Source organism: Nicotiana sylvestris, chromosome 12 (assembly GCF_000393655.2).
Source record: "Nicotiana sylvestris chromosome 12, ASM39365v2, whole genome shotgun sequence".
Lineage (NCBI taxonomy): Eukaryota > Viridiplantae > Streptophyta > Magnoliopsida > Solanales > Solanaceae > Nicotiana > Nicotiana sylvestris.
Window position 1 is genome coordinate 137,954,151 of NC_091068.1, and position 23,932 is coordinate 137,978,082.

Consider the following 23,932-nt stretch of genomic DNA (forward strand, 5'->3'; position numbering starts at 1 on the left):
TACTTGATTCCAGAAGGACCTTCCTCAGGTTGAATGCTCTCGTTGATCAAATCCTCCAGTTCAGGTAGGTTCGTCAGTAAAAATGCCTTTGCCAGGTGTTCTCCTTCTTTTCCCTCAGCATTCTGGCAGTCGGTGACTCTCTTCCTCACTTTTCCTTCTAATTCCATCAGACTGTATTCTAGATATTCCAACTTTTCGCTAGCTCTGGCGGCCCTCTCTTTCCACTCATTGATTTGGTTATCTGATGGAAGACTCCTCCACCAGTCTAGCAAGAGTGGGGGCGAGCTAACCATACTGAAACTGGGGACCTCGTTCTTCATTTTCTGCAAAACAAAAGGGTTAAGACCATACCCCCACCAGACTCGACTATTTAACATCAACAATTAGCATGAAGTATTTAGTTCTCAAAATAAATGCACAGAACGTGGTGATGTCCGTTTGGGTTCAGGGAAACCCGGTGGACTTTGGACAAGGCAATCTTAAAGAGTCATTATGCGGACAACACAACTGACTCGGCTAGGTTTGACCATGATGCATGCATAGTTAAACAGAGTAAGGTTTCTATGGGATTTTAGAATGGTACCCTTGAGTGGACAGCTCAAGGGGGAAAGGCACGGAACCATTGACTACACCATTGATCGACTGGTTTTATCGCAAATACGCTTTTTCCGTATTTAGGGGTTGATAATATCGGAAGAGCGCAACCACTCATTATAAGCGTTGCTATGGTATTTTGTTTGGCACGAGTGGAATATGATGTTGACCATGATTATGCAATAATTAAAGCAGGTTGTCACGTATTTGCACGTTGAGAAAGCAGTAAATACAACAGTTCTTCATAATTTAAAGCAGTAATAAAGGAAAGCAGTAAAAGAAATAAAGGAAATAAACAAAAAGACAAGTCAGTTTTGTAGTTGAAAAAGGGAATTGAATGCTTAAAGGTATTAACAAATAAATCCATAATAATAGTCTGAAATGGTAAAAGCCTAAAAGATCCCCAACAGAGTCGTCACGCTGTCGTGCCTCTTTTTTCTCGAAAAATCGGATTTATGACATTTGGGAGGACAGCTCATTCCCTTTTGGGAATTGTGTTTGAATAGAAGAGTCGCCACCTAATGATTAAAGTGCATTAGGACACTAAAAAGGGTTTGTTTTGAGTAACCAAAGATTGGGTAAGGGCTTGAAATTATCCCAATGAGAAGATGTTAGGCACCCCTCAGGATCCACTAGTGTGGTTCCCGGCCAGACAATTATTGTGACTTTAAGTGCAAACAATACGTAGCCAAATAAGACTTCAAATAAGAGGGGATTTTGCACATGATGGTTACAGGTAAAAAAACTAAAAGAGTTGATTTTGAAGAAACAGTTTAAAAGGTTTAAAAGGAAGAAACAAAGGAAAAAGGGGGGGGGGGGTCCTAGGTTTATTAATAATATGGATCACCCCACATAGCATCCGGTAATCACTCCTCAGTGAGGGGCTACACGTGATGTTACCGTGTGGTCATCATATCCATATCTACTTTTCCCGCCCTGTTTAAGGTATTAAAGCGCAGAATGGTCTCGTTTACTTATTGCATGCTATTACCCGTCCCGATCCTATCAGTCCCAGAGGTATTTGGGACTACTAATCCTAAAGGGGGAGATATAGGTCTTATTTGTGGTTTCAAAAGGGCAAAATACTAAGGCGACATACAAAAACATGTATAGCGAATTGGGGAAAGCATACAGCAAGTGGAAAGGCTCAGATACACCTTCTTTAAACAAAGAAACACGTAATCAACATGACTTACACATATTGTTTAGGGCCTGATTAAAGTTAAAGGTTGAGGCAGACTGATTTATCACATAATTCGGATAAAAAACCCGAATCTGGCATACCTGCTGGTTGTAGTTAATAACAACAGATTCAATTAATAAACTTTTACGCTATGGCTTGCCTAAGTGTTGGACAAAAACCCTATAGGCGTGATATCTACAGACTTCAGGAACAAGGATATGAGATGATTACATACTGATTTAAGGAACAAGTGTTTTCATTTATTAAAGAAGGGCAAGTTTTACCAAAAGATCATAAGTTCTGCAACTGGTAATGCATCATTATTGCCGGTTTTAGACTTATAAGCGAGCGAAACAGTTCAGACTTGATTAATAGCTCCTATAGGCATACTTTCTACAAGTTGTTGATTTTAAACACTTTCATAGACATAGTAAAATATAGAAACCCTATAAGCATGATATCTAGGTGTTGAATTCCGTTTAAGACCTATGAACATGATATCTAATTGCGGTTGATTATTAAGACCTACAAACATGATTGCCTAATGAAGAATGAATGTGCAAGGTTCAGAAAGACCTATAGGCATATTCTCTATGTGCATATGCAGAATTAAGATTTTTAGGTAATTATAGACATGGTATCTATATGAGAGAATGCAGGATTCCTATAGACATGGTATCTATATGAGAGGATGCAGGATTCCTATAGACATGGTATCTATATATGAGAGTGCAGAAATCCAAAAACTCCTATAGGCATGATATCTACCCCTTTTGCATACATGGTTACCCCTCCCTTTTTCACTAGCCATACCCGAGAGTTTACTACAAAGTTATTACATCCCAGAAAAGTAAAGTAAAAAAAATACATCGGAAATTAAAAAGTACAACCAAAGAGAGCCTGATTCAGACTTCCTGTCTGAAGTATGAAGTAAACCAACTCCAAGAGGTCATATTTCAAAGCCTTTCTCCCATTTGGGGTGTGTCAAAGTTCCCTAAGAGTCTCATATGAACTCCGGGCAGTGCTTACACCCAAATGTATCACCAGATTAAGACATAGTGCAGTGTGGAAGGGTCAGCCCTCAGGTGTCCAAGTTCAGAGGGAACTAAGGTCCCAAGGCAAGGCTCACAAGAGGGGGGCAGAACTTAGGGACTAAGAGAGAGTGCAAGTGGAGGAATAGAATTCTGAGAGGGGAAAGGGAAAGGGAAAACAGCTCACATCAATACACATAGGGGTATAGGGAATGGGGAGGTGGTAAATAGGCAAAGACAAGCTGATGGGCATACCCAGCAATGGGAAGTGCTGGCACACCCATAAGCCTGTTAGAACACACTGTTTAGAGGTTAGGATCCCCTAAGGGACAAAGTTCAATCCATGGACAATAACTTACATATTGCCATGTTTTAAACCATAACTAAAAACACATAAGGGGGGTAGGGAGCAGTGATTCATAGCAGAAATAGATAGAAAAAAAAACAGCATGCTAGTTTAAACATTGAACTCTACAGAAACGGTAAATAAACATGGAAAACACATTGTTGTGATGCTGAAGCTTAAATTAGGACATACCAGTTTCAAAGAAACAAATTAAGGAAATGCAGTAGGTCTTGTAAACAGGCCACAGTGTAGACAAGAAGAGAATATTATTGAGAGAGTGTGAGTTCAGAAGGATTGTTTTTTTTGTCCTAGTTTGTGAAAAGGGTCGTGCCTTTTATAGTGTAAAAATCCGGCAGAAATAAGGTAAGAAAAAAATTAAGGAACTAAATATCAATCAAGAATTAATCACACAAGACTTCCTTTAATTAAAGAATTTAGATTCAAACGGGTAAAACTATTTAAGGAAAGTAATTAAACAAATACTTTTGTGCAAAGTAGGCAATTATGGGAAAATACATAAAAAGTTATTTAAGGACAAGGTTTTGAAGTACACAGTTGTACAAATAAGGTAAGAAAATTAATTAACAGCCAGTAAATCAAAAGTCAGGGATCTTGTAATTACTGACTCATGAATGAACCAAGTCGCAAAAGCTGAGAAGGGTCTTAACTTAGGCCGAGTCACAGAGAAAATGCGCAAACAATGGAAAGAAATCAATCAGACCATATTCAGAGGGAAGTATGAACTAATCACAAATTTGAAATCCACTTTAGAGGGAAGTTCATCATATATAAGGAGCATACGAACATGTTAAGCATGAAAGAAGATTGTCGTGTCGTTGTAAAATCGGTAGAAAAATCCAGTGTAGAAGAGTTTAGCAAAAGGTCAGAATCATATGAAAACAAGAATGTCCAAACTCAGTTCAGAGACCCGAAGTTGGTCAGAAAGAGTTAGAGATTTTGAAATGAAACCCGAGTTCAAGCAAATCACAAAACCAAACTTGGAAGAACCCAAAAATTCTAGGGTTTCCACCATAAATCAAGTACAGAGATGAGAAGGCAAGTGATTGAAACAGGCTCAGAGAAGAATTGAAACCTTTTGCATGTTTCTTTCAGCAGTAGAAACTCATGAGTAAATAATGATAGCAAGTAATACGCAGAACATAGTAGAAGAATTCAAAGAAAATAGAGTAGAAGAAGCTAATACGAAACATAATGGAAAAAACTGATAAGAACAGTAGAAGAAGCATGCTAAAAGTAGGTGGAACTTAAGAACATAGTAATGGAAAATATAGTAGGAGAAACACACCAGAACACAGTAGAGAAGAAATACAATAGAAAAAGCGTACGAGAACACAGTATAGGAAAATACAGCAGAAGAAGCATACAAGAACATGGCAGAAGAAAATACAAGGATACAATAGAGGAAAATACACACAAAAAGGAAAAAAGGAAGTCAGAGAAACATTTAAATATTTTCCGAAAAACCCTACATCGGAATAGAAAGATTTTGAAAGTAGTTATTTTTTTGAAAGAAAAGTCAGGAAAATCATTTAAGAACTTAAGGAAAGCATGGATCTAGAACAGATCTAAGGAAATCGGAAAAACCTCGAAGGGTTAGGGTTTCAGAGGAACCCCAGTAGTGAGAAAGGCTTTGAAGAGTCACCAATCTAAGTCGGAGAGGTCAAAATCAGGCTCGAACAAACATGGTACGCCGGAGTAAGGCCAGAGATGGCCATGGAACTCGAATCGAACGAAGCCTAGGCCAAACTTCGTCATGGTCAGGCCTTTAACCCTCAAAACCAGGCATGCAGGAGCAAGAGGAGGCGGGTATAGGGCTTCCATAGCCTTGGAAGCCATGGATTCCGGTGGCTTTCAGGGCGGAAGCGGTGGAAGGCGGCTAGGGTTTGAGAAGCTTCAAGAGAGTTTGAGAGAATGGGGAGTTTCAGAGACGGCTGGTAGGTGGAAATGATTAGGGTTAGGGGGTGTTGGTGAATTAAAAAGGTAAGGTCGAAATGCGGCCCTTGAACATTTCGATCAACGGCCTAGATTAAAAGGGGAGCCGGGCGGGTCATTCAAACGGGCTGTGGGTCGGGTAATTTTAGGAATTGGGCTGGGGTTCAATTGGGTTTAATTGGGGTAGAATTTAGGCTACAATCGAAATGAAATCTGGCTAGATTTTAAATAGCCATTTTCCCTTTTTATTTTTTTTTATAAAAATAGTAAATTAAATCCTGAAAATAAATTGAATGTACTAAAATAATTTATAATATATAATTATCAATTTAAAAATACTGAACTAAATTTTATAAGTATAAATGCAATCAAACCATAAAAGAGGCTAATATTGCAATTACGCAATATTATCCTTAAAATACCAAATAAATTTGTAAAAAATGTGTAAAAAATATATGAGCTATATTTTGGTAAAAATATGAGAATCCAATAAAATGAATCACCAAGATGATAATTTTTCGGATAATTATTGGTTTTTCTTAATACAAATAGGGCAGTAAATTGATTTAAAAATCTTTAAAAAAAAATAAGAAAAAATAATGTAGCCTTGGGGTATACTTATATATGCATATACATGCTATTTGAAAGGCATTTTTTATATAAAAAATACACACACAAAAATTGGGTATCAACAAGGATTATGCATCTTTTGAACTTATGCTATTAAACTCAAAATGAAACTCTAAGTTGCCTATATACCTCGGTGAAGAGGATCAAGTCATACCATAGTTCAGAATGAGTGATTTCTTTATGTCCTAAATTTTGCCTAGGCCGCCTCTTTCGAGGTTATTAACCTAGTGGACTCTTTATATTTTTGGGTCGTACACAATTTCTACTCACACAGTCCAGGAGTTTTGGAACATGCAGTTTATTCTCATGCACCAAGGAGCGTTGAAACTTCAAGGATAATACTTCTTCAAAAATATGCCATTGATAGAGCCGATTCTCATGCCATCTGCATCAACCAGCTTGTAAGCCCCACCTGAGTAAGCTTCTTGTACAACATATGGCCCATCCCATTTTTAAGTGAATTTCCCTACAAGTTTATGGGAAGTAATAATGGGTATTCATATGGAAAGGACTTGATCTCCTACTTGAAAGGATCTCGGGCGAACTCTTTTATTGAAGGCGCGAGACAATCGAGCTTGATAACATTCAAGACTCTGTTGAGCTTCTAACATCTTCTCATCAAGAACCTCCAACTCTGCTAATCAAAGTCGAGCATTTTCTTCATCAGTGATCTCTTCTTGAATAGCTAATCGTAATGAAAGTATTTGACGCTCGAGTGGCAAGATGGCTTCAACTCCATAGGCGAGTGAATAAGGGGTCGCTTGCGTTGGCTTGCGGTGAGTTGTCCTATATGCCCACAGAGCTTCTTCCATACGGTCATGCCAATCTCATTTGGATTTGGAGACGACTTTCTTTAACAAGTTGCATAGAGTCTTGTTAAATGCCTTAGCCAGACCATTGGCGGCAACATTGTACATAGAAAAGTTATGTTGCTTGAAGCCAAAGAGATCATAAATCTTGTTCATCAACCTATTATCGAATGGCTTTCCATTATCCGTTATTATGTAACAAGGAATGCCAAAGCGATAGATTATGTTTACTTGAATGAAACTTGCAACATTTTCCTTCTTTACCTCCTTAAGAGCAACAACTTCAGCCCATTTTAATAAGTAGTCAGTTGCAGCCAAGATGTATAGGTACCCACCAGAGGACTTTGGCAGTGGTCCAATAACGTCCAATCCCCAAGCGTCAAACGACCAGGATGCCATAGTCAGGTGCAACACTTTAGGAGGTTGATGAATAAAATTCTCATGAAATTGACAAGCCTTGAATCTTCGAGCGTAGTCCAAACAATCTTTTACCATCGTTGGCCAATAATATCCCATCCTTTTTATATGGAAGTGGAGCTTTGGTCCAGACTGGTGTGACCCACATACCCTAGAATATGCCTCTTGCAAAGCTTGGAGTGCTTCTTCTTCCCCTAAGCATCGCAATAGTACTCCTTTGAATGACATTCTATATAGAGTATCTTTGTAGTAAAGGAAACGAGGTGCACGACGACAGATTTTAGTCATTCTCCTCGGATTTTATAGAAGTATCCCATAGCATAATTAGTCGATAATGGGTTGTCACCATTCTTCTTTCTCAACTTCAAAAACACCGACAAGATGATTGAGTTCATTTTCTTCACCTTTAGCCTCATTTGGCGGCAGTACTACCTATTTTTGGTAGACAGTAACTTGCATTTGATCAGGCAGGGTTAATGATGAAGCTACAGTAGCTAAAGCATCAGCCTTCTTATTTTCTTTTCTTGGCACATACTGAATAGTCACATCACCGAGCTACCCCATTAATTTTTTAGCGTAATCGTGATATGGGCATAGTTCAAGCTTCTTGACCTCGTAACTACCTAAAAGATGATTGACCACTAACTGGGAGTCACCAAAGACTTGTAATTGCAATTTCTTCATATCAACAGTCATTTCAAGCCCATGTATTAATGCTTGATACTCAGCAACATTGTTGGAACAGAGTTGTGTCAAGGTGAAAGAGTAGGGCAAGACTTCACCTTAGGAAGTGATAAATACTATGCCAGCACCAGCTCCTCCACGATGCGCATCACCATCAAAGTACATCTTCCATGGAGGTTGAACTTCAACGACCATTGCATCCTCATCAGGTAGTTCGTCAGTTAGCTACCAATCATCAGGTATCAGATGATCTTCCAAGAAGTCTGCCAATGCTTGTCCTTTTACAGCCTTTTGAGGGATGTACAAAATCTCGAATTGTTGAAATTGAAGGTACCATCTCGCTTGTCGATCGCTAAGAACAGGTTTTGACATCGCAAACTTGATGGGATTTACTTTAGAAACAAGATGGACAACATGAGCTTGAAAGTAGTGCTTCAACTTTTGAATTGAGTTGACTAGTTCCAAACACAACTTTTCAATTGGCGAATACTTCAGCTCATTTGGTGTCATCATCCTGCTTAAGTATTAAAGAGAGTTTTCTTTCCCCTCACTATTTCTTGGGCCAATAGTGCTCCAACAGACCTTTCTTGCGTCGCAATGTATATTATCAATGGCTTTCCAGGTGTAGGGGCTGCTAAAACTGGAGGCTTCATCAAGTAAGTTTTGATACTTTCAAAGGAATTGCTACAAGATTGGTCCCACTTGAAATGAATGCCTTTCTTCATGAGGCAACTAAATGGTTCGCACCTCCCAGCTAGGTTCCAGATGAATCTTCTAAGGTATGTTAGCTTTCCTTGCAGACTTTTCAATTCATGAATATCCCGAGGCTCATGCATTTTCAAAATGGCATCCACTTTGACTTGATCAATTTCGACCCCTCGATGCTAGACAATGAAACCAAGAAACTTTCCAGAAGTAACTCTAAAGGCACATTTCAATGGATTCATCCTAAGTTGGTACTCTGGAGCAACTCAAATTCCATTCTCAAGTCTTTCAAGTGGTCGCCCTTCTCTCTTAATTTTACCACCAAGTCGTCAACAAAGCCTTCAACATTCTTGTGGAGAAGATCGTCAAAACTATTCTGCATAGCCCTTTGCTAAGTAGCACCAACATTCTTCAAGCTAAAAGGCATTACATTGTAGCAAAAAATACCCTTGGGGGTGCGGAATGCAGTAAGCTATTCATCTTTTGGTTCCATGCGAATTTGGTTATAACCCGACAAACAGTCCATGAAAGACATTTCCTCATAACTAGTAGTAGCATCGATCATCAGCTCTGAATAGGAAAAAGAAATTCATCTTTGGGACATGTATTATTGAGATCCCTGAAGTCAACGCATACTCGAATCTGGCCATTCTTCTTCCTTACAGGGACAATACTTGAAACCCATGTTGGGTATTTAACTTCCCGAATAAATCCAGCTTCAATGAGTTTGTTAACTTCGGTTTAATCAGGGGGACCAAGTCCAGCCTAAAGCGCCTTTGAGCTTGCTTAACAGGACGAGCGCCATTCTTGACTTCAAGGTGATGGACTGCTACTTTAGGGTCCAAGTTAGGTATTTCTTTGTAACTCCAAGCAAAGACATCCCTAACCTCCTTGAGTAACTCAATATCAGTGTTTTCTTCATCAACTTCTAGTAAAACACTTAGGTAGGTGGGTCTTGGTTCTTAATTAGTGTCAAGGCTAACTTCTTTTAAGGAATCAATCATTGCCTTCACCCCTTCTTCAAGTTCCGGAGGAGCATTTTCTGCATCTTAATCTTCTTAAGGGTCCCCGTCGTTGAAGGATATGTGATAACATGGTGAAACATTGTCCAATTTCTCGTCATCCTCTATTAGAGATGAAAAATCGTGCTCGCCTTGTGCAGTAACATGATACGAAGAACCCACACTTGCTTCGTCTTCATCACATTCTTTAGTGTAGATCACAGTGTATGGCTTCATCTTTAGAACCTCATTACACAAAACCATGACTTTTGTGTGTCGCCTCATTCTAGAAGGAACCAGACTTTAAAAATCCTTAGAGATCTTCTGAATTTTGGGCGAAGCAGGTGTCCTTGTATTTCGATAATTTCTCTGGAACTTATTCCCTTTCTTTAATGGACCCAATCTCTCAAATGGAAGTACTCACAGTTGATTCTCCAGGTCTATCAAATAGAAGGCCTGTTAGAAGCGACAGATTTATCTTCTACAGTGATATGATTGGTGTTCGCCCTTCTTATGGAGATGCACACTGGTGATGGTTGCTTGTATCCCAAACCTTCACATGGTTTCCTCGTAGAAGCTTTTGATAGGAGCTTCCCTAACTTTGATGACTCATTGGGATTGTATCCAACTTTTGCAAATAGCCTGTAAGCGTTAGGATCAAAACATTCATTTGTTTGCTTTATACGGAGTGACACATTCTGCAAACAATTTTAGGCCACAAACCCCGCAAGTGGATTTGAGGACGACTTTATTGCCTCAATTCGTTTTACCGGAAGAGTTAATTCCTTTAGAATGTTAGTTTGGAGATTAGATGATTCATCTTCATCTTTCTTACTTTTAGGGACATATTGGAGTGCATGAGTTACTTTCTTGCCATAAGATGCAGTATCCCCTCTATAAGATTTATTCAAGTTAGGTTACACCTCCTCAGTAATAGCTTTGGCTCTACCAGTAGTCACCTCATCCCTTTAGTTGTGGGCTCGTCATTCTTGCTTTTCATGGCATCATCAGCTTTTAGCTCCTTTACAATGCAGTTCTTCAAGTAGAACTTTACATCAACGAAGTGTGACTCAACCTCGGTGAATGGCTCGTCATCATCAATTATCTTCTTCTCAACTTCACATTTGTAGTATTTCAAACATTGATGGTAGGTAGATGGAACCACTTTATTCTCATGTATCCAAGGCCTTCCAAGCAAGACGTTGTATGAAGTCTTTGCATTAATCGCATGCAACCATGCACTTGATTGCATATCTTCAATGGTGATTCCCAACCTGATCGCACTTATGGCTCTTTCCCCCCTCTTGGTTGAATTCTTTGATCATCAAACGACTTTTCAGAGTTCGTTCATGGAAATACCAAGTTCTTTCACAGTGCAATTTGACAAGATGTTCACTGAAAATCCTCCATCAACAAAAATTCGATTTACTCTTTCATCACACATATAGACAACCATGTACAACGAGCGGCTATGAAGAGTGTCACCTAGTAGAAGGTCGTCATTTGTGAACGTAACTTTTTCCTCGCATGTGTTAACTTCTTGAGGAATAGACTCGATGAGATTTTCTGAAGAAGGTTCCAACGGTAGGTCATCACTCTTTTCTTCCCCTTTATCAGCATTGCAACAAGAGGCCTCAATACCATCACGGGAAATCTTCATGCGAAACCAACATGGCAAGTAATCCTCCAAGGTCATTGGATGTCTTGGCTTTTGAGGGTGGTGCACCTCCACTTTTGCTTTCCCCAAATGCCTAACTGGATTCTGTTTCATTGGTCTTTTTACCATCATTTTCCTTATTGATTGTTCTATCGATTCTTTTCGTGAGCTCCTTTTATGGCGCCTACGACGAGTCACCAACGTCCAACCTTCATCATCATCAGGTTTATTGACTTCAACTTTGTTGTTCTCCAATAATCCTTCATCTTTACTTTCTTTAAAACCACATAATTCATCCGAACTAAATGAGCCAAAAGTGATAGATACTTGGTTTGTGTTTCCTTTATCATCTTCAAGCACGATCTTCTTTTCACGAGACAAGTCTATAACTTTGTCCTTAAAGACAAAGAACTTCTTTAGAGTGTGGCTCACAAGTCGACGGTATTTGCAGTAATTTGGGTCATTCGTTTTACTAGCTTCATTCGGCCGCTTCATCTCTGGAAGCTCAATGAGATTTAACTCGAAAAGTTCTTCAAAAATTTCTAGCACATCAGAATCCAGAAATGGGTACTCCTTCTCTTGAATTTCTTTTAGAGTCAACTTACCACTTGGTTTATCTTGAAAAGAAGTGGATTTCATTCTTTTCTTCTTGCTCACCTTCGTTGTGAACTTCATAAGTGATGTGTTGACATTCATAGCTTCTTTGTTTTCAGACCTGGGTACGAACTTGCTCCATTTCCTGACTTCTTGCTTGTTGTTCCCTTTGCAAGGCTCATAGATAGGAAGCCTTTCATTTCCAGCGGAGTCCATGCTTAACTCCATGTCGTGGGAACGACTTGCAAGTTCTTCAAATATGCTAGGATTGATACCTTGCAAGATGTAGCGAAGTCCCCAATGCATACCTTGGATTCATATCTCTATGCCAGAAGCTTCACTAAGCCTCTCTTTGCAGTTGAGGTTGGCATTTCTCCAACAATTGATAAAGTCGATAACTGGTTCACCCTTTCGTTGACGAGTATTTGTAAGTTCTATCATACTCACGATACGTCTCGTACTATAAAAGCGATTGGGGAACTCTTGATCTAATTAATCCTAGTTATCGTTAGATCCAGCCTCGAGGTCTGTGTACCAGTCAAAAGTATTTCCTTTTAGCGAGCGGGCAAACTACTTGATAATGTAATATTCATAAGTCCCAACATTGTTGCACGTCTCAACATAGTGCGTCACATGTTGATTTGGATTACCTTTACTATCAAACTGTTAAAACTTTGGAGGTTGATAGCTAGCATGTATCTTCAACATATCGAACCTTGCAGTGTACGACTTTGCATATGTAAGGGAGGATTTGGCAGCAACTTGATACTTGTTCTTAATGGTTACTTCAATAAACTCCTTCAGTTGATCGATTGGAATCATCCCTTCAGATGAGACATGGATAGCTTTAGCGGATGCTACTTGTCTTTGGGGAGAATCACTTTCTCGAACTTCTAGGAGCTTGCTAGGTGCGTGGGTAGATTCTTCTTCCATCAGGATTTCCATCTAATCTATTAGCTTGTCGATTATAGCATTTTGATTTTGCATGCACTTGATCAAGCCAACGATTGCTTCCGTCAAGTTTTCTAACTGCTCCTCCACAGATGAAGTGCTTGTCACCATGGCTTACATGATTATCGTGGGTGATGGAGAGTAGCATCAATTTTTGCACAGATTGATCCTTGATTGGCCCACGCTATGTGGTGTAAGTTGGGAGGATCCATCACTTGAAGCATCATCATCTTCCTTTACAGTAGAGTGCTTAGATCCGGAGAGGTCAAGCTGAGCAAGAGTTTTCTTGATCTTTTCAGCAACATCGCTTCCTCCTTCAGGTGCGCTTGTGGAAGATCTTTCTCCTTTTGAGGATGAAGATCCGAAAATAGAGGTTGATGCGGATGGCACTTGGGGTGCTTGTTGTCCTAATGAGCTTGCTTTGCTCCTCGTAATTGGTCTAAAGCTTTCAAAGGTAACATCGAGGATGCTTTCCATATCAGCATAGAACCTGGAATTCGCAGCCTTGGTGGAAGTTGAACTGGAGTTGATTTTCTTTGAAGCCATTTCAATGTTCTTGAACTTTGGTGATTGAAAAGTTGAGATGAAAGGTAGAGATTGTCCCACTGGGCGTGCCAGAGTTTGTAGATACTAAATTTGCATCGAGAAAATAAAATCAAGATCGAAAAATATTGCAACTACTGTAGTATTTTATTTCAAATATTTGAGTGTTACAATCTCTATGAATCCTCTGATTCTTCCTTCCAATAGTAAATAAATTCAAGGGCCTTTGAGCTTGATCTTGAATCTATATTTTTATCACGAACGATTATCTTGAATTCAACTAGCACAAACTTTGATTTGAACTCGTACTTCTTGAATCTTGATTTAATCATCGTTCTTGAGCTTGAACATGATTTCTTGAACTTGAACTTGATTGCTTGAAGCTTGAAACTTGTAGAGAAATTTGCGGCGTTTGATCCACGAGCTCTCTCTTGCTTCTTGTTATAACTTCTGGTCTCCTTTTTGGGTTATGAAGATCCTTATTTATAGTTTTGGGAGGGAAGAGTTATGATAAGAACAAACTCTTTCCGACCAATGAGATTGAAAATTGACAAGGACGCATTTAATTGGCCAGAACATGTCACTTGCATACGTGGCGCAAATTTATTGGCTTTTAATGTGACTTGGCATGCCTTGTCATTTTGACACGTGATGCGATCCCATTGGCTCTTTCGTTTGACTTGGTGTGCCACGTCACCTGACATGTGGCACCAAACTGGGCCTCTAGGAAGTTGGCTCATTACTTGTAGCCCAATTAAATGGGCTAGACCAATAGATTTGGACTTATTTATTGACCCATATGTCTTGGACTTATATAATTAATCCAATTATATTAGCCCGTCATATTTAGTTGAACTGACATATTTAATATATAGTCCAAATTATTTTATTAAATTTAAATCCAATAAATTTGTATGCCTACAATATCAACAAGAGTACAAAAGATAATCCCAAATACCCCCGAGAGAATAACCTCACAAGATCACTCCAAAATAAGGAGATCACACAAAAGTTTCCTAATATTCAACTCTCTGCAAACAACTCTCAATAAAGAAGGAGAGGAAGAAACAAGAAATGAAAACTCAAGTCTTGTTGGTGTGTCTAAAATGAACTAATGACCTTTCCTTTTATAGACAAAAAAACATTGGCCTCCAAGCTGTAAAAGAAAAGATACAACTTGTACAAATGATATCCACCATATAATGTAATATTTTTGGGCCCCGGAGAATATTGCGAGCAAGGTCTACTTTGCAAATAGGCTTATGTTTGTATGAGATGAACTCCACTAGCCAAAATATTGGTCATATTACAAAAATTGTGATATATGTATTATTGTTGGGAAGGTAAAAAAAATTACTTGCTGATACAATTAATTATTGCTTTTAAATGAAAAATAAAGTGGAGCAGAAAGACCGATTTTTCGAGCCATTTTACAATGAGAGTACAAATACTTCATTCCACTTTGTATGAATATTAGATTTTCCTTATTAATTTGTCTAAAAAGGAATGACATACTTTTATTGTTTATTAGTAATTAGAAGTAATGACATATTTTTTAACTGTTAGTAATTAGAAGTGTGTATAGTCACATAATGATGGGTTTTACAGTACCTTAGCTTTATGTTTTAATGATCTAACAAACTTACTGTCAAAGAACAAAATAAGGAACCTGATACACTTGGTACACAATTCAAATCAACGGACTTAAGCTAATGTGAGTTGTTGTGACTTCAGAAGATAAAGATTCAACACAGGGACCTGATCCTCTTGGGTTCCCCTAATAGTAGTACGAAATCAACTGTCTACAGTTGGAAAGTGAACTGCCTGCACTGTACACGCAAACAGTGCAGCACAGTACAACAGTAACTTCTCATTGACCAACCAAGTTATTACATCATTCAAGTGATGTCATCCAAGTTGTATTAACAAAGAGCATTACAACAAAACATCATTTGAACACTTGAGAATTCATTCATGCAATCCAACCATCTATCGATCAAGCATTCAATTCTCAAGTGCATCAAGAACAAAGTACAACACTACTACGGACCAGTTCCTACAGCAAGTATCTTGTATGTATTTAGTTGAGTTGTAACTTTATAATTGTTCTTCATTATAATTCCTACTTTGCTTATTCTAGAAGCTTTAATTAGGAACCCTTTGAAAACCATAAACTCTTAGTGTTTGTGTCGTGACTAGAGTTAGTCATGAGTTAAAGTCTTTGTAATAGGTGTATTGCAAAGTGGCTTGTAATAAGTGTATTACATGTTAGTGAGGGATTAAGAGTTTAATTCCTAGATTGCATAGGTTGTAATCTAAAAGATTGCTAAAAGTGAAGTTGAAATCCTACCAGTGTAGGTTGTGGTTTTTTATCCCATTGAGTAGGAATTTTTCCACGTAAAAGTTCCTTGTTCCATTTACTTAGTGTTTTATTAACTTCATCTATGGAAACCTATTATGACATAGTCTCTATATAGTTTGGTGGACTTATATATTCTATCAATTGGTATCAGAGCGGGTTCTTTCTAATGGGTTAACACCTAGAAAGGATCCTCATGGCTGCTCCACCAAATTTTGAAGAGGGTCAGTCTACCTACAGACCACCTAGGTTCAATGGGCAATACTATTGGTGGTGGAAGACAAGAATGTGTGACTTTATCATGGCAGAAGATTTCGAGTTGTGGATGTTATTTGTGATGGTCCTTATGTCCCTCCCTACAAAGAAGGTCGGAGACCCCGGTGAGACAGTGCCTAAGACGAGGAAAGAATACAACGATGCAGATAGGAAAGTTATAGAGAAAAACTTTCGTGCCAAGAAAGTTTTGGTGTGTTGTATAGGACGATGAATACAATAGGATCTCAGCCTGTCAATCCGCCAAGGAGATATGGGAATCTTTACAAACAGCATACGAGGGAACCACTCAAGTAAAGCAATCCAAGATTGACATGCTCATTACTGAGTATGAGGTTTCCAGAATGAAGGACGATGAATCTATTCAAGACATGCATACAAGATTCACTTCCATCATAAATGAGCTATACTCGCTTGGTAAAATCATTCCTAGGAGCAAGCTTGTGAGGAAAATTCTCAATGTTTTGCCCAGTTCATGGGAGAGTAAAGTGAATGCCATTACTGAAGCAAAAGATTTGCAGGCGTTAACCATAGACGAGCTAGTTGGAAATATGAAAACCTACGAAATGAAGTAGAACAAGGATAGTGAAAGAAGAGAACCAAAGAAGGAAAAGAACCTGACACTCAAGGCTGAAAGCAATGACTCCATTAAGGAGGACAGTGACATGGATTACTTAACCAGAAGGTTTCAGAAAATGGTTCAAAGAAATAGAGGTATACCAAAGAGAGGCAGTTCCAACAAACCAAAGAATTATAACCTCCGTCATTTATTTAGAAAGCCAGGGCATTTCATCAAGGATTTCCCTCTCTTGAAGCAAGAACATTTCAAACACAACTCTCATAAAGTAGCCAAGAGGAACCCGGTTCCTGACAAATGCTTCAAAAGAAAGGACGCCACTAACAATGTTGTGAAGTAAGCTCTTGCAGCATGTGGAGATTCCTCCGGTGAGTCTGAAGAAGAAAATGATGCAGGTGATAACTCTATGATGGCAGTTGATAGTGAAGCCAATGAATATGATTAAATATTTGCTTTGATGGCTCAGTCAGACAGTGATGAGGATGATGACAATGATGAGGTAAATTTTAGGGATGTTTAGAGAAATCTGAAATACTACTATCCTAAGAAACTCATGTCATTAGCAAATGTGTTAATTGATGCCTATCATAGTCTTGTAGATGATAAGGATGCTTTAACCATAGAGTTAGGAGATGCTGAATAAACTAGAGATGACCTGGTAGTCTGTGTGGTTGACTTGAAGGAAACCATAGATAATCTGGAAAATGAAAAGGATGTTCTAACTAAGAAAATTGCTAGTGTAGAACATGAAAGAGATAATTTGATGGTAGTAGTTGTTTATTTAAAAGAAACCATCAAAAATTTCAGTAAAGAAAAGAATGACTTAGTGGAGAAAGTTGATGCGTTGGAGCATAAAAGAGATGACCTCTTAGTTGTGATTATAGACTTGAGGGAAACAATAGAGGAAATCAAAGTAGAATGTAGGCCTGGAAATTTTGAGAAAGGAAAAGAAGTTGCTAGCGAAGCACATATTAGACTTGAAAATGAGTTAAACGTCGTAAAAACTAGTTTATGTGCTGAACTTTGAGAAAAATAGGCAGCTTCAAGCAGAACTGAAAAGAGTAAAAAATGATCTTGAGAAGTCTCTTAAGTAAACCTGGTCCTCGGATGCTATTACTGCCATGTACGTGAACAATGGTTGAAACAGGCAGGGAATAGGGTTTCAAAGGGAGAGAACTCCTTATAATCCTCATAGCAAATATGTTACTGTACCTGATAATTGGTTGTGTACCTACTATGGGAACAAAAGGCATTTCAAAGAAAATTGCCAAGTTATGGTTCAGTCTCTTCAGAAAAACAAAGTCTTTGCTGAAAGAGTAACTGTTGAAAGAGGACCAGGTGCCGCCCATAAAAAGCACAAGTTACCTGCATGAACTAGAAGAGCACTTATTCATCCTCTTGTCTATTACAAGGGACCCAAACTTGCTTGGGCTCCTAAATCTAATCCTTCATCTCCTTGTGTAGGAAATAGTAAAAAGAAGTGGTCAACAATGGTTTATGGACAGTGGATGCTCAAAGCACATGACTAGAAATACTATGGACTTTCTTTCACTAAAAGCCTTGCAAAGAGGGGGTATATCCTTTGGCAATGGGAAAAAGGGGTACATTCTTGGAGTTAGTAAGATTGGGAAATAACTCACTCACTCTATTGAGAATGTGTACTATGTAAATGGTCTCAAGTACAGTCTCTTGAGTGTTTCTCAAATATGTGATAAGGGAAACACAGCGGAATTCTTGTCAAAGATATGCACAGTTACAAATCTAGTAACTGGTGTAGTGGTACTTATGGCCAAAAGATACAAGAATATCTACGTTGCTGATTTTAAGTCCCTACAAAGTGGTGATTTGAGTTGCTTGAAAGTAGTTGATGATGATGCTAAGCCGTGGAATAGAAGACTGGGACATGCAAGCTTCTCTCTACTGAATAAACTAGTTCAAAAGGACCTGGTTCGTGGTCTTCCCAAGTCAAAGTTCAAAGAGCACAAGGTTTGTGATGCTTGCGCTAGAGGGAAGCATGTGAAATCCTCATTCAAGCCAAAGAAGGATGTCAGCACCTCAAAACCACTTGATCTCCTTCATATGGATCTATGTGGTCCTATGAGAGTACAAAGTAGGGGAGGAAAAGATACATTTTTGTGATAGTGAATGACTATTGAAGATTCACTTGGACCATGTTCCTTAGAACAAAAGATGAAACTTTTGAAGTTTTTGTAGCCTTTGTGAAGAAAATTTGAATATGGAGTCAAAAGTTGCATGCATCAGATCAGATCATGGAACAGAATTTGACAATGATAAGTTTGATGTATTCTACAATAAAAATGGCATTACCCATAACTTTGTAGCCCCAAGAACTCCACAACAAAATGGAGTTGTAGAAAGGAAGAACAGAACTGTTGAAGAAATGGCAAGAACAATGTTGATCGATAGTGGCATTAATAAGAACTTCTGGGTTGAAGTTGTCAACACTGCATGTTACTTGGTGAACAGGTGCATAATCAGGTCTCTTTTGAACAAAACTCCCTATGAGTTGCTGAATGAAAGGAAGCCCAAGCTGACTCACTTAAGAACATTTGGGTGCAAATGTTATATTCTCAACAATGGAAAGGATTAGCTTGGAAAATTTGATGCCAAGAGTGATGAAGGAATCTTTCTGGGATATTCCTCTCAAAGTAAAGCCTACAAGGTATACAATAAGCCGACTCAATTTGTTGAGGAGAGTATCCACATAATCTTTGACGAGTCCTACCCTTCCTATGAGAAAAACAACAAGGATGATCAAGATGGAGAGCCTCTGATGGTTCTAGGAGAAGTTATTAATATGGCAAATGGAAAGGTAGATATGATGAGTCAAGTGAAGGAGTCAAGTGAAGGAGACAAGTGAAGACAATACAACCTCTTTCTCATCAGTCGGAGAGGAACCATGTACTACAATTACAACCACTGAAGCTGAAGAAAGAGTGGTTGATGCAGTTCAAAGTACTTCACGGGTAGTTGAAAGAAGAATACAAGAAAACCAATAAGGATTACCCAGCTCGTCTATAAATGAAGCTCAAGTGCCCAATTGGAAACATAAAAGCTCTCATCCTCTTGAAAACATAATTACCCCTCTGGATTCAGGAGTCCAAACTAGATCAAAAGCCAGAAATTCGCTTGCCTTCTCAACCTTTCTTTCCTAAATAAAGCCCAAACATATTAAGGAAGCCTTAAAAGATGCAGACTGGATCATAGCTATGCAAGATGAGCTGCATCAATTCGAAAGAAACAAAGTGTGGCACCTGGTACCTAGACCCTCAGAACGTACCATCATAGGAACCATGTGAGTATTCAGGAACAAGCTTGATGAACATGGGAATACTACAAGGAACAAGGCAAGGTTAGTTGTCCAAGGTTACAATCAGGAGGAAGGAATTGACTATGATGAGACTTTTGCTCCAGTTGCTCGTATAGAAGTTATCAAAATCCTCATTGCCTTTTCATCACATATAGAATTCACTCTGTTCCAAATGGATGTCAAAAGCACAAATGGCTTCCTCAAGAAAGAAGTGTATGTAAAGCAACCTCCAGGTTTTGAATGTCATGAATACCCTGAATATGTGTTCAAATTGGACAAGGCGTTGTATGGATTGAAGCATGCTCCTCGAGTTTGGTATGAAAGGTTGTCAAAGTTTCTCTTAAAAAATGGTTTTACAAGAGGCAAAAATTGACAATACTTTGTTCCTAAAGAAACGGGGGAGGAACCTACTCATTGTTTAGGTATATGTTGATGATATCATTTTTGGGGCAACAACTGATTCACTATGTGAGAAATTTGCAAAACTCATGGGAAGTGAGTTTGAGATGAGCATGATGGGTGAGTTGAATTTCTTCTTGGGTCTTCAAGTGAAGCACTCCACGAAGGGTACATTTGATATGGAAGTATCAAAAGTAATTTACACTCCTGTTGCCACTGACACTTGACTGGACATGGATGAATCTGGCTCTCCTGTAAATCAAACAGTGAATAGAGGAATTATTGGGTCTCTTCTCTATCTCACTGCCAGCATGCTAGATATTGTCTTTAGTGAGGGACTGTGTGCAAGATTTCAGTCAAATCTCAAGGAATCTTATCTGAAGGCTGCCAAAAGAATTTTAAGATATCTTAAGGGAACGCAGGACCTCGTTATGTACTACCCTTCAAGTGACAATTTTAATCTTATTAGGTATGCTGATGCTGACTATGCAGGTTATCTTGTGGACAGGAAAAACACATCTGGAATGGCTCACTTCCTAGGATCATGTCTTATTTCATGTGGCACAAGGAAGCAAAATTCAGTAGCTCTTTCAACAACTGAAGCAGAATACGTTGTTGCAGCCTCCTACTGTGCTCAGCTTTTATGGATCAAACAACAATTAGAAGATTTTGGAGTGTATACTAACTATGTGTCTTTTCTGTATGATAACATAAGTGCACTCAACATGGCCAAGAATCCAGTCCAATATAAAAGAACCAAGCACATTGATGTGAGATATCATTTTCTCAAAGCCAACGTGGGAAGGGACTTATCTGTATGAAGTTTTGCAGCAAAGAAGACCAAATTGTAGATATTTTCACCAAAGCACTAAGTAGAGAACACTTTGAGAGAAACAGATTGGCACTGGGGCTAATAAAGCCTAATTGGGAACCTGATTCCTACTATATAGCTATGAAAATTACATACAGGTAAAATTAGCTAAAGTGTTTTCCGGCCAAGTCTAACTCACTTCTATACCATTACAGGTAGACACGCATGATTATTATAGAAGTTGCTGAGGAAATGCATAAGCAATGAAAGAGGGTTGAGCATTTTTGAAAGATCGATCAAAAACATGGTTCTTGTACCACAAGTCAGTAGTCTTGTGTTTTTCTCATGCATATCTCAAAATAAATAAAAAAATGATTGCCACGTCATCAACCTTTTTAGACCCTGCATGTCACGTCTTTTCATTCAAATCCTTTCACTTCCCTCTGAAATGCTGCACCTCCCCACAAAACTATCGCCATTTCAGAACCGGTTTCTCTCTTCCTCAAAATTGCCTCTTCTATCATTAAAACCCTCTCATGATCATCTCTCTCTCTCTCTCTCTCTCTCTTCTTCAGCCCTTCTAGAAATTTCAAACTTATTCTCTACCATGGCTGAAGATTACCCAATCATTCCCACAATTGAAGAGAAAACCCTAGAGCAAACCCTTGACTCCTCCGTTTATAGTGAAACACCTCTCACCATTCCCTCTTCCACCACTGTTTCAAGTGATACTCCTAAACCTGATTATCCTTCACCCTCTATCACTCTCACTACTCCCTTAGACAACATTCTCCCACCAAGTGTTGAGAACTCTGAAATCCCCAAAATCGATAGTTTCTCTTCTCTATCGCCTGATATTCTCTCAGCACAAAGCACATATGGAGAAAATAGTGAGACTCCACATGCAAAAAAGGGTTCTAAGGATGGTATTGATCAGTCTACAGGTACTCCCGTCCCGGATTTTGTTGCACCAATAGAATCTCAGGAGAGAGAGGCCATAGAAACATGTTGGTTATATCTTCTGAAGGAATAATGTATGAGGTCACCTCAACTATGCATGAGTCTCAAGGGGAAAAGACTCAGTCGTTGGTAGGAGAAGGAACGATGGTGATCTTTGAACAACTTGCACCAGAAGAAACTACTAGGACCCCTCTTGAAAGACCTGACCCCTCTCTTGAGGAAACAAGTCATCAATCTTCTTCCCAGGTCAGTTTTGACCCTTCTCCTTCTCCTCACTTTGATGCTGAGCCTTTGGAAGTAGTACCTTCTGCTATGCGGTCCAGTGATGAAGAAGATCAGGATAATATTGCTCTACATGTGTTTATTTCCAGAAGGAGGCCAGTAGTCACTCCTGAGCCCTCTCCTAAAAGACCTACTACAAGGTTGCAAAAAAAAAGTGGCTCTTGAGTCTACCCTGCATAAGAGTAACAGGAGTAGCAAGAAAAAAGAAAAAAAAAGCTAATCAATGATGGAGAGATTATTTGTGACAAGAACATTCCTATTGTGGAAGTGGATGAGGAAGCTCAAGAGGACCAAGTTCCTTGGTGAAAAGAACTGGGAAAAATAAACAATCTGCTGAAAGTGTTTCAGAGGAGGCTATTGGAACGCCCAGTAAAAGTAGTGACAAGTTGAAGCAAGTGGTGGTTGAAGAGTCATTGTTTGATGATGATGTTCTGGTGAAATCAAGTGGGAAGGCTAAGTCTAGTGTGAAGTTTGGTAAGAGGAAATTGGAGAATATGAAGGAACCCGGTTCTGTGAAGAAAGTGAAGCGTGAAAATGTGTCTGGTAAAGAAAGGTTGAGGTACTAGAAAGTTCTATGGCGTCGCACATTTGACCCAGAAATACCTGAGATGGCTGGTATGAGGCGAATTCTTGAAATGGTCAAATTTCAATAGTGGGGACATCTGTTCAAAGTGGATGTGCCCAAAGTCTATGAGGATGAGGTCCATAGTTTCTATGCTGACCTCTTCACTATTGAATCCGACCATACATGTGATTTAGTTAATGGTGTAGACATTGTTATGGACTCTGCTATGCTAGGAGACATTCTTAAGGTTCCTACTGATGGCATGTCTTCTGTTAAGGAACGAGCAGTCCAGCGGAGGGAACGGGTGCATAAGAAAGCTTTGCTTCCTGTGTATCAGCTCATGTTTGAGTTGGTGAACAAAGTTCTGCTACCTCGCACTGAGAGAAGGTCTATCACATCCATGTCTGATCTATATCTGATGGAAGCATTGGATGGTTTTCGATCTGTTAATCTGCCAGCCATAATGATTGAGCATATGCAAAAGGTTGCAGCTTTCAAGGATGGAAATAATGGTATCCCCTATGGATTTCTTCTCACGCATGTCTTCAAGTTCTTTAATGTGCCTTTGGGACAGCCCAAAGTGGGGACCAAAAAGCAGACTTTTCGCAAACTACTCTAGAGGAATGTGAATGTGTTGAAAAAGGTAGAGGGGTAGGCAGCACTTCGACAATCTGACAGCTCATCAATGCCCAGGACAGTGCTACTGAGGAGATTAGGAAGTTAAAGGCAAGGAATGTTGTGAGCACGTGATTTTTGCCCTATATATGAATAATTCCCAAAAAATTCCAACAAAATAATTTTTCTTTATTTTTTACAATTTTTGTGCATTTCGGTGTCATTTCCTTGATAATTGTCGTATTTTAGTTTATATAAAATACAGAAATATGCATTTTGCATTTAGGTTTTAGTTTTATATTTTAGTATCAATTAAGGGTTAATTTGTTTAGACAAAACATGAAAAATCACAAAATTAGTTCACTTTTGCATTTTAATGATTTTTATTGTGAATTTGTCATGAAATAGTTTTTTTTAAACAATTTTAGGAATTAATTAGTCTTTGTTTTGAAATAATTAGGATTTCATGTTAGTTTTACATCTTTATAAAAATTAGAAAAATTATAAAAAAAATTAAAAATGAGAAAAAGGAAATAAAAGAGAAAAGAAAATAAGAGTAGAATAATCTGGGCCAATTCCGTTCTTAAAACCCCCCAGCCCAAATGGATCCCAGCCCAAAATCAATACCCATTCCAACCCATCCCAAATCACCCCTCCTTGCC

General features: G+C 38.7%; 2 protein-coding genes across 2 annotated transcripts; both read left to right on the forward strand.

Moving 5' to 3' along the window:
• Nucleotides 1-15,653: 15,653 nt before the first annotated feature.
• On the forward strand, nt 15,654-16,305 carry LOC138883820 (uncharacterized). Its single transcript, XM_070164533.1, has 2 exons — nt 15,654-15,824; nt 15,937-16,305. Exons 1-2 carry the CDS (start codon nt 15,654-15,656, stop codon nt 16,303-16,305), a joined length of 540 nt encoding a protein of 179 aa, XP_070020634.1.
• A 3,965-nt stretch (nt 16,306-20,270) lies between these two features.
• On the forward strand, nt 20,271-20,858 carry LOC138883821 (secreted RxLR effector protein 161-like). The gene has a single exon (XM_070164535.1). The coding sequence runs from the start codon at nt 20,271-20,273 to the stop codon at nt 20,856-20,858; it is 588 nt and encodes a 195-aa protein (XP_070020636.1).
• The last annotated feature ends 3,074 nt before the right edge of the window (nt 20,859-23,932 follow it).

Excerpts from the sequence above, each read along its gene's own strand:
- LOC138883820 (XM_070164533.1), top strand. The coding sequence starts at position 15,654 with ATGGCTGCTCCACCAAATTTTGAAGAGGGTCAGTCTACCTACAGACCA. Across the intron at positions 15,825-15,936 it reads TGTCCCTCCCTACAAAGAAG|GACGATGAATACAATAGGAT; the intron begins GTCGGAGACCCC and ends TGTGTTGTATAG.
- LOC138883821 (XM_070164535.1), top strand. The coding sequence starts at position 20,271 with ATGGATGAATCTGGCTCTCCTGTAAATCAAACAGTGAATAGAGGAATT.